The sequence below is a fragment of the Astatotilapia calliptera genome, chromosome 13, assembly GCF_900246225.1.
Source record: "Astatotilapia calliptera chromosome 13, fAstCal1.2, whole genome shotgun sequence".
In the NCBI taxonomy this organism is placed as follows: Eukaryota; Metazoa; Chordata; class Actinopteri; order Cichliformes; family Cichlidae; genus Astatotilapia; species Astatotilapia calliptera.
In genome coordinates this window covers 19,505,999-19,517,437 of record NC_039314.1, presented here as the reverse complement: position 1 = coordinate 19,517,437, position 11,439 = coordinate 19,505,999, and the positions used below count along the sequence as shown (strand labels likewise).

The window sequence follows — 11,439 nt, the reverse complement described above, 5'->3', positions numbered from 1 at the left end:
CATCTCCCGCTTTTCGAAGTTAATGACAGTGTCACGCTACTTCTTGCGCTTGGCAGTCTGTTACCCACCCATCATCTCTGAAGCATGTAACCTCATTATTAAGTGGACTATATGCAAGGTGTCTAGAGGCTGCATGGTTTGTAATGAACAGAGATGCTACTTAGTTTAATTTGACAGGGAGGCATTTCTTCTCAGTGATAACATACTGTAAAGTAATATCCAAGTCTATGTTTGTCTATCTTCCTCTCACAATTCCTATCTCAAAATGAACATAAGTTACATCTATTGTTTGGAGTTTTTTCCCCATTTTTATTTTTTTATTCCCACAAATTTAACATTCATTTTAAAAAGCATTACTAAAAAGCACATTTGGTTTTTAAGCACAATTTATTTCCACAGTAAAACAACCAGCAGACATGAAAAACAAGAAGACCAAAATAAGAATGAGGCTTCAGTTTTATCTTAAACTGAAATCGGCAGCTTTGTTGGTGACATGCGAAAAACATATTACAAATATTAAAGAACCAAAACATGACAGGACTCAAACTGAAAATTAGCCAAAACACCCTCCTCAGCTTATTTGGTTCAAACTTTATTGCTGTCTCACAAGTCTTCCTAGAAAAATATGACTTTGCAAACAGAAACAAACAGGGAGAGAAGAGAGCGTAAAATAAAGCAAAATAGATTTTGTCTAAACCAAGTATCGCCCCTAAGACAGTTTAATTGTCATTCAGCATTAAGAACTAATGTAATTTAAAGTGCCTCAAATTACAATTTTTTAAATGTCTGATTTTTTTTTTTTTTTTAGAATTTGCATTTCAATAGCTGGTACCACATCCTCTTTAGATTTGAAAGCATTTTTCTAATAGGTAATGGCAGATAGAGTAAGCATGAATTGAGGCAGAGATTTGGGAAAGGTCTCAGAGGGGGCTACCGGAGGCTCCTGGGCCAGGCAGATCCACATGTACTAATGAGAGATGAAAGAATTGAAGGGTGGGGGCACAAAGATGAAAACAAATAGCCTGTAGTGACAAGAGCATAGAAAACTGGATAGGGAGTGTATGAGGTGTAGCTCCTTAAATTCAGATAAATTATCCCCAAAAAGATTGCTACAAGTACAGTTTAGCACGCCTTCCTTTTGCTCCAAACAGTATTGCACAGTATACTTGAGACAGTGCATAAGAGCTGCGAGCAGCTGATGAAGGAGAATATGTAGTGATAAATACCGTGACCTTGGATATTATGGGAATATGAACTGCTACACTGTGGCGCCTTATCTGCTTCCACTGTAAACTTCTAGTTGGTGATTCAGCTGGCAAGTAACACTTGAATGGCGAATCTGCTCTAAAACGTACATCAGCACATCACACCGTGTCACAGAACCACAAGTCAAGTATGACAGCATACAGCTGCTGAAGAAACACTAACCTACATCTTTCAAGATTCAAGCTTTTACTTTAAAAACGTCATCAGAGATGAGAGTGGTTGCTAAAGGAACATCTGTTCCTGATAATCATTTCAAACTCACATTAACTTTTCTGATTCTCGTTTATTTTTGTTATTTTCTTTTTGGCCAATGAGAGCCACAAAAAAAAAAAAAAATACAGTTGCAATTGCCAACATCTTATTCTTTAAGGTGAAGTAGCGAATTTGTAACTCAACAGAATATTGGTCTTATTAAATATTTCTTTAAAAATAAATAAATGAATGCAAAAAATGTGGTGAGTGAATCAAAACAATCAGCTAAAGGTGCTAAAATGCCCCACAGCTTTAAAAAAAAAAAAAAAGCCTTTATATGAAGCCTTGAGCTGTAAATACACCTTTTTTTCTCTGTGTTTGTTGTGTTTTTTCTCTGTGCATTTTTTTTCCTTTTGCAAAAAGTTGCATTCCTCTTTCATTCAGAATAATAATGCAGAAAATATATATTTTTCCCCTCTTGTGCAATGCAGCTTTATAATTTGTGCGTCCTCTCTGAAAAATAAAGCGAATCAGGTTCCTGCATTAGGACTGATCCAAGTTGTTAGAGTTTTTAGCCCTGTTTTGTTAAAGCATAGCAGGCAAGAGAGATTTGCTTGACTGCTAAACTGAACAAGGACATTGATTTGGAGCTTGGGAATACAGCACAGAGAGGCATGGTACTGCCCTGTTTTCCCTGGCATGGCTTTGCGTTTGGCCTGGGCTGATGGATCTCTCACTGCCTCTGTCTCTCTCTCACACACACACGCACACACACACACACTCTTTCCTCCAAGAGCAAAACACTGGCAGCCAGAGGTGTCTGGAGATACGCACACATAAATACACACATACAAATACACACAGCAGGCAACATTGATTTCCTGTTTGGCATTACTTAGCAGTGAATGACACAGCTGAGGGGCGCAGGCTATTCTCTAGACCACAGTGCAGACAAAGATTGTATGCATTCTGTCCTTCGTGACATTTTACAGACAAGTCTGCCAGAAAGGGCTTGTGTTGATCATTAGCACCTTCACTACTTTTATAAATTGTTTTCAGCTTTTCTTTGTCTCTTGCTGGGCACCTATCTTACACTCTGGGTGTGTCTTCCTGTCCACGTTCCATTTTCATTATAAGAAATGGGCTTTTCTTGGCTTCACAGAGCACTGCTGACTGCTTGGCTGGCTTGGCACAATGTTGAGCCATCCAACAGGTAAACATGTATTATCAGCCACATGGATCCTCAATCACAAACAAACACAAGCCTCTATCCATTTCCAGGGTAATCTAGAGATGGGCATCTTTTTTTATGGCTACAGCAGGCAAACAGATGAGTGTTTACTTGGAGACCTCATTTTGTGAGCACTTCCAAAACAACACAGATACACTTTCATGCACTTTGTTAAAGAACTCAGAGTGCTGGCCTGTAGGTGCACTTGTGCGACTGTTGGAAAGTGTGAAATGATGTCTGCGTCTCTTCTGAGTTTCGCGTCTCTTTGAGTTCTGCCAAAGTTCCTGTACATGTGCGTCTATACAACTCATGTGTGTGTCTCTCTCTCCCCCTCTGTCTCACTCTGTCTTTGTAGGGTGCATTATTGGACGCAGTAGACCGGACACTGCCAGAGGCGTACACCAAGCGGTCACGCGGCGTGACAGAGGAGAGAGCAGAGCTGCTGTCAGAAGGCCTTTTTAACACACTGCTGCTCTCCGTTCAGGGACATTTCGAGAGCGTTTGACTGCAAAAGGGCTTCGCAAAGCAGCGATAAACACAATTCTGCAAAACTCCCACAGAAACACCACCAAAGCCCTGAAGGCTCCCCACCTGAAAATACCGCGCTAATACCTTTGATGTTCCCAAAGAGACATGCAAGAGAGTGAGAGGAGAGACGGTGGAATAGGGAAAAAAATAAAAACGACAGCAGCTCAGCGCGCACGCTTTTTCTCCAGGCAGCAGCTTCACACATCTAATGAATCCCCATTAGTTGACGTTTCCACGTGTGGGCGATTAAAGGAAAAGTTGTTTCAAGAAAGTCAGCGTGCATTGTAAGTTATTTAATTAACTCACAAATGATGTTTTATTCAGTTTTATTCACCATTCTCAACCTGAGTTTGACTTGCGATATTTTCTTCTACCACATGTTGATGTTTGAAATTGGGCAGATCACCCTTTGTTTACTCTTTTTCAGTATGTTTTAAAAGTTCATTGTCTTGTAGCAACGATTTTACTATCCAGATATTAACTTTGCTTTTTTTTTTTTAAACATACCATTTCCTTCTCACCATATCTCATTTTACTCTTCAGTCGTTTTCATCTAAAACTGCACAAAGTAACCCTGAAATAACAGTGTATTTTGTCTGTGTTTGCACATATAGATATGAGTGCGCTTCCACTGTCCCTGAGCACACTTAAGTGTGTGAGTGCTTTATTATGCTGCTTCTTTCCACTACATTATGAAAGCTAATTCCTCACTTGCACACTGTTTCTAATTATATCCCCACCACCAGCCTTTTGTTATTTTTCAGTGCCTATATTTCCATCACAGTGCATTGACACAAAAGGTCTGTGAACCCTTCTGCTACCACGTGCATGGTTTGAAAGTTCACTCAGGATGTAAGTGTAGTGAGCTGAACTGGAAGGATGTGAACACCTACAGCGTGGAGCTGTTTTTTAAATCCATCTCTCAACACTACGTTTCTCTATCTTTAAAAAAAATACATATGCGCACACTCAGACACGTTTACCTACACATATTCTCATTCTAGAAGCGACAACTCCAGAGCGCTTTGACAAATTTCTTTTTTTCTGTCTCTAGCCCCATTTCACATTCACTTTCTTGCCTCTTTCCCACTTTCTTTTTTCCCTCGGTTTCCCCCCGGGCTGTCTATTACACAGCGAAGGTCAAACTCATGTCACCACTATGTTTAAAACCAAATGCACCTGTGTGTCAAAGGGCACGGTTGTGTGAGGAACGAGTGAACTTGGACTTTAAAATGTGACATTAGCCAGTGGGTATTAAAAGAAAACAAAACTGGTAACACTCTTTTCTTCCATCTGCAGCCTTCATGTTCATGTGCAAAACTAACTTCCTCATCAAAACCCTTCGATCTCACAAGTGTGGACAGTAGTGAAAATAAGGTCCGTCTACATAATACATTTTGATCAATCATGTTGAAGTGGTTAATTTAGAAACAATAGGCAGTGCTTGAATGTCTCATATATATTAGTAATGAGCTAGGAGGCGAAGGAGATGACTATCAATGTCAGAGTAATTTCAGTTTTAGGTTATGATGGACGGATTTCAGGTCCTCAGGGAATCTTTGGCTTTGGGAGGCATGAGTGACTCAAAGGGATCGGGAACTTGGCTGACCCGGGGTCTCAGTGTACCCTGGTTAGGCTCCTTTAGGCTGTGCTCCTCCCGGCTGGAACTGGTGTAACTTGGATCCCTGAGAGGCTGAAGCAGTGAAGTACAAAACAGACTTTGAGCTTGCACCTGGGGTCCAGTGTTAAAGCAGGGAAGGCCTCTAGATGGAGGCGGCAGCTGCTTCGCTTGGTTAGCCAGAGGCCCTAAGGAACACCCCGGCTTCAGAGAGCCAAACCCACCAGTGCCCCCTGGTTTGAGTGCAGGGAGAGAAACGCGCTTGTGAAAGCGAGGAGGCTGCAGCATGCGAGGGCAAGTCAAACCAGCAGATCTAGCAGTGACAGAGTTCTGCAGTACCGCAGCGGGGGCTCTCCTCTCATGCTGTGCTGCTGATGCTGGACTGTCCCTGGCAGTTATCCCCTGTGGAGCTCCAGAACCCAGGCGGTGCAGGTTGGTGTTCGGGAGATGACTCAGCTTGTCAGGGCCTGTTGGCCCGGACGCATCTGCCACAACTGCTTTAAGAGGACGGTCAGCATCTAAATGGGTTGCTTCCTCTGATTTACTCCTTGTGAGGTCACTGCGGCCCACGGTAGGGGTTGTTCTTACTAGTTTTCCCTGTTGGAGGTGCTCGTTGAGACAGGGGTTGAAAGGCCGTAGTATTTGAGGCTGTGGGGTAAAAGAAAAAGGAACAGTGTATCAATAAGTGAACACTAAGTGTGTGATATACAGGCAGTGTTTTATTAACATGTTTCTGAAGTAGACAGTTTTAAATAAATAAGTGAATAAATATCCTCCCCAAGTATCTTTGAACCTCATGGAAAATTGCGACCCTCACAATATCACAGCCTGTTTCAATTACCAGCCACTGAACTAGTCCTACATTAAAAAGAAGAAAAGGCACAAAGGCAGCCCTGATTCAGCAGAGGAGAATAACCTTGTTGTGCGAGTCTGAAATCTACTGACACTTTTGAATTATTTTGCAATCACTGCTGCAGTGGGGCTTCAAAATATTCAAACTGGGAGCTACAATACACGCTGCCTACGTGAGAACATGCTGAGCTGTTGAACCACACAAAATTCATACCAACCATGGTGTTGCCCTCCAATAGGGGACATCCAGTTTATGAGCACAAAACCATGCACACCTGGATGAGAGGAGCTAATTATCCCGTCCAAAAACAAAAGAGCTGCTGACACAGACTCAACGTAAACTTATTTTACTTTGACTACATCGAATTGTTTCAAAGCAATAGTCTGTATATAAAAGATGGACATAGTCGGGGACGTCACCAGCTGGACTGATCTGTTTTTGAAGGCTTGTGCTGAGCGGTTTCGTCTTTGTTATCATAGCTATTTGACACCACACAGAACAAGCGCAGGTTGGATCAAACGGAAGGACGCTGACATTCTACCAGTTCGTTACATTTAAAGTAAGCTTGCCCACACCCTGCATTATCACCCTTATGTAGGGCTGCTCAATTAATCGAATTTTAATCACGATTACGATCTGGGCTTTCAACGATCATTAAAAATGACTGAGCCGATTATTAGCCCCTCCCTCGTGCTTTACTCTCGCGCTGCTCCGTGTGGCAAATCGAGCGCACCTCTCTGCATTTCGAACACGTGTCACAACAATTAAGAGCAGCGGTCTCCAACCTTTTTTGCGCCACGGACCGGTTTATGCCCGACAATATTTTCATGGACCGGCCTTTAAGGTGTCGCGGATAAATACAACAAAATAAAACTAGTACCGGTACCAAAAAAAAGAAAATTTATTCATAACACACATGAAAAGACCAAGGAAAACCGAGTAAACGATAAAAACGATAACAAAATAACGCTGAAAACCAATAAAAACCCTGAAAACCATACATTTCACACCTGAGCCTCAACACTCGCGGCCCGGTACCAAACGACTCACGGACCGGTACCGGTCCGAGGCCCGGGGGTTGGGGACTGCTGATTAAGAGGACCCGAGGGAAGCTCGGAAAGCTAAGCAGAAGTTATTTGGAGAGGAGAGTGACTGCTGTTGGTTGAAAAGAGAGGTAAAAAAAAACTTCAGTGGTGTGGAAACATTATGGTTCACGGAGTCAGACGTGGATCAAGTAGACATAGTGTGTAAACTTTGCTACGGTGTTGTAGCTGCACCACAGAGCAACACTGCAAAGTTCACTAAACATAGATGTTTACATTTTTCATTTATTTTTTATATTGCAAACATTTGCACTGTTATCAGTATTTGCACACTATTTTATATTATTTTTTGACAATCTTTAAAGTCATTATTCAATACATTGTTATTGTTAAATAAATATCGTCAAATAATCGAGATCTCAATTTCAGTGAAAATAATCGTGATTATCATTTTTGCCATAATCGAGCAACCCTACCCTTATGAACACTAACGGGGACTATAATTTGAAAAAACGAACATCCTGCTCTATTAAAGGAGACTTAAAACTAGTGATTGCAACAGTCAGACATAAACTCATCAGCAAAGTGTTTACTGACATCACACAGCAAGGAAGACAAAGACCCTTTTACACCCGTAGGAATCGCCCTCTGCAGGCCATGTGAAAGAATGCAAATTTAAGTCACATCCATATATGGTGTTGTATTCAAACTCAGAAGCTAGAGCTATCTTTTATATACACAGTCTAAGCTGACAGAGCCAGTGTGCAATTAGCTTGTATTTTAAGTGTTTTATTTATCTATGTAACAAACGATGTACGCATCACCTGCTTTATTTGTTTAGATGTAGCCAGGGGAAAGCAAACAGATTCTATATATTATTCTGCATGACTGCTTCACTAAATACATCTTTTTTTTTTTTACCAAAGATGAACAGTGACATAAGATAACCTTTTTATAGCAACCACCCTGTAACACAGGTGCAGATAAGCAGCAGATTACAGGACCAGACAGTGGTTACTGTATCTATAAGAAGTCCAGCAAAAGCTGAGATCCTTGCATCAGATGCAACAAGAAAAAAATCAATATTCTACTCCTGTACTTGCAGATATCTTATCCAAGTACATTTTCAAAGTAGTTCATGACCAAACGTATATAAAAATGCTTCAAGACATTTCTAGCCTTTCTAGCCTATTTAGTTTGTACTGCCAGTTTTTACAATCAGAAATCAGAAGACCAGCCTTTTGGCTCCTCTTCTTTGAGCAGTGCCTGTAGGATCCAAATCCACCTGGAACCATCAAAAGCTTCTAAAAAGCCTGAACTCAGTTTCAGCAGAACATATTCACTGTGAGTTCGAAGTGAAGGGATCTCAAAGGACAGGAATATATAGCTGCACTGGTCAGGATGCTGGATCTGTTTGTACCATCAGTCATTTGTATTGTAAGTGTGAGAGAGCATGTCTGAGGCCACAGCTCCATCTCCTGGTCCCCTGCCACAACACGTCCACTAGCGTGTTACAAAACCCTTGTTCACCTTTCGTTTTCAGTTTGCTCATTTAAAAAAAAAAAAAAATGCTGCTTTTATACTTCTAGATTCAAAGTCTGTCATTATGAAGTCTGAATAATTTCGGCTTCTTTTGCATCTTACAATAAGCTCCGATTAGTCCACCAGTCGACCCATCAGCATCTTAATATCTCATGTATATCACGACTCAGTGTGAGACATAATCCACAAATTAGAAGTGATGTCACAAAAGTAATTATCATATGAATCAAGCATCATCTAAAAAGGTGAGTGACATTATTAACATGACCTTATTTCCATTGTGCCTCTGACTCATTCAGAGCAAAACATACTAAAACCAGACGAATACATGCATTGTACTATTTCTGACAGTGTGCTTCACATTTCATACAGACTGAAATGTTTGTAAGAACTGCAGTCATATTCTACGTCTAACTGCAAGCTTTGTAATGAGCCCATATATTTACAGCTTTCGCTAGTAGAGATATCCTGTATCATTTGGGTCATAGTCAGCAATTATTTGCATCTGCAGCTATCTGCTACAGATACTAATAATTAGCAGCAATCACTCTGAGCAGTTCACTGCACTGCCAAGAAAATATCACAGCTCACTAATGATAGCTATCACTTTTACACAAAATCACCAGTGGAACCCAAAAAAAAAAAAAAAAAAAAAATCATGTTAATTTGTGACACCTGGAAGATCTCACATCCCACTACAATAAAATCATCTCCACCCACCCTCAACATGTCACGAGAAATGGTTTGTTATTAAGAAAAGCAACCTGCAAGAATGTGAAGTGAAAGGATGCAAATAATTGCCATTTAGCAAGAAGACTATGTGATTGCTGCACATAAGCAGATGGGATCGTCAATATGGTGGCACTCAATTTTAAAGCAAGATTAGACTTCATGTGTCGCTCGTGGTGGTGGATTGTGTTGAAATAAGAGCTGTGGAAAGATTGAGAGTATGTGTGAGTACTTAGATTTGCCTTGTTGCGTAGCTGCATTTGATAGGGGAGCTAGAAAGACTGTGATTACTCAGGACAGCAGTAAATATACACTCACATCCAATAACATGAGGCTATTTGAAAATCTTACTCCCTTTAATACCCTTCATCCATCAAAGTGAGCGCCTAATGAGTGAATAAAATATAGAAAAACCAAACCACACACAGAAACATTAGCCAAAGCATGCACAACAGTTCTTATATAGTTAAATTACAGAATGGAATTAACTAAAAGACAAACAATAAAAGCAAAAGCACAAAAAATATTGCCGTAATAAATTTGTAAAACATGACAGAAGACTCAAAAAACTGTGACAACTCTGTGACCCCAAATTTATATCCATTAATAAACGCAGGCATAGAAAGAAGTCAAAACTGAAACCCAAACGCTAATCATGCAAACGCAGAATTACAAAGACATGCTTCTGTCATGCCATGTGTCACAAGACAACAGCCCAGCGAGCAGGAGGTGGGCAGCACGTCCATTTCATGTTAAAGAGAGGATTACTGTACCACGCTGTGTCAGTGAAGTACTGCACTAGGTGCTCCACTCCTTGCATAGGCATTATGTGTGAGGAGGCAAAGGTATAGAAGAAACACTGTGAGAGATTCATTTTCAGACTTTTAACAGACAAGAGTACAGAGATGAGGAGAGAGAGCGGGGTTAACGGATTAGAAGACAGGATGAAATGAGATTCGGGAGAAAGAGAAAGAGAGGGTTACCGACATCTAAGGCACATATTTATTGTGCCATTTAGAATTAGAACAAAGCCCAAGAGAAGGTTACACATTAGTTCCACAAACCAATTTAATTCATTTACTATGACCTCCTTTCATTCGCACCGCTTCTCTTTTTTCCTATTCTTAAGACCATTACTACTGGCAGGAACTCTTTGCTGCTTTGTTTACAGCCAGGGCTCCCTGAGGGGGGTCAGAGCATTAGTGGTTTATCCAGTAAAATAAAAATACACTTTTTATTCATTCCAGTTTCAGTGTCTCATTGTAATATCTAAATACATCAGCCTACCAATTATATTCCAGTAGGTTTAAAAGTCATGACCACTATCCTCCTACTTTTTTTCTTCAACTGTGCATAGCCTTTTTTTTTCCTTTTCGCCTTTGTTTGATGCTGTTTTGTTTAATTAGACCACGCAATTTACTGGTTGGAGAAAATGCACTTTGACTGAAGGCTGGGGAATAAGGACACAGCTGTCAAAATGTGATTTTGTAATAATTTGAAACATGCCAGAAAATATACCTGTGTCACTTTTTTCCCCTCTTGATACAAAGCTAAGTCCCACTGAGGTAGATCAAAGAAACACAGCGTGGGTTCTTTTCTTTGTTTGTTTTTTCCATTTTGTGCTCTTCACACTCACATATGTGCATTTTCTGAAGTCTATTTACCCATTGTCATTCTCTTTATCTGCCTCCTCTACTTGCTAGCTTGTCAGCACTGCATAATACAAAAGCCATGTGACAGCTACTGAGATAGGTGAGGTTGTTGTGACCAGCCTGCCCTTGTTTCTATAGTCTTCTCTTTCTCTATAGGCAAAGACAATGTTATGTGTGTTATTTTTTATTTCTCTTCCCTGCATATTTTTACAGCATTCCTGTAGAATGAGTATAAGAACTCGGACTTAAAATACAGGTGTCTACGGGTTTTAAAAAAAGACAATAAATGATGTTATTTCTGACTGAATAGAACTAAAAAAGGAGAAAATAAGTCATACAGGGGAAGCAATGGAAGAGGATGCATGAGGATTAATTGTAAAGGACCAAAAGTCAGACTATGTATAGTAAAACAAACAAGAAACAGCTATTTGTCCTGTTTCTAATCTTGTCCCATATTAATCTAAAAGCAGACAGACCACAAACAGCTCTGGAACATCATGAGGCGAAAAAAATCCCTTCTACTAACTGGAAACAAGACTCGGTAGATTAGAAGGCTTTAACTTGAGACAAAGTTCAACTTTACAGACCCTATATGCTGTGTTATGGAAGGACAGAGAATAGCTGCAAAGGGTGTTAGTGACTCACTCTGTCTGCGCTGGGGCATGCTGGTACGGGTCAAGCCCTGGTGCTGTGCCTGCCACGGGGACAGCAAAGGGGTGGGCAGCACACCCTACGCAGAGAAAAACACAGAGGACAAAAGGCATGACATACCAGGTCGTCCACAC

The 11,439-nt window shown here is 40.6% G+C and overlaps 1 protein-coding gene across 5 annotated transcripts in view; it reads right to left on the bottom strand.

The window, feature by feature from the left end:
• Positions 1-368: 368 nt before the first annotated feature.
• The window catches only part of ccser2a (coiled-coil serine-rich protein 2a), a 50,040-nt gene continuing 38,969 nt past the window's right edge, over positions 369-11,439 (bottom strand). For 4 of the 5 annotated variants that reach the window (XM_026189302.1, XM_026189305.1, XM_026189304.1 and 1 more), the window contains one exon: positions 369-5,483. In XM_026189302.1, the coding sequence (XP_026045087.1) occupies positions 4,758-5,483 (726 nt within the window). In that variant the 3' untranslated portion in view covers positions 369-4,757. Of the gene's footprint in view, positions 5,484-11,299; positions 11,385-11,439 lie in introns of all 5 variants that reach the window. The other variant, XM_026189307.1, reaches the window with a different exon arrangement.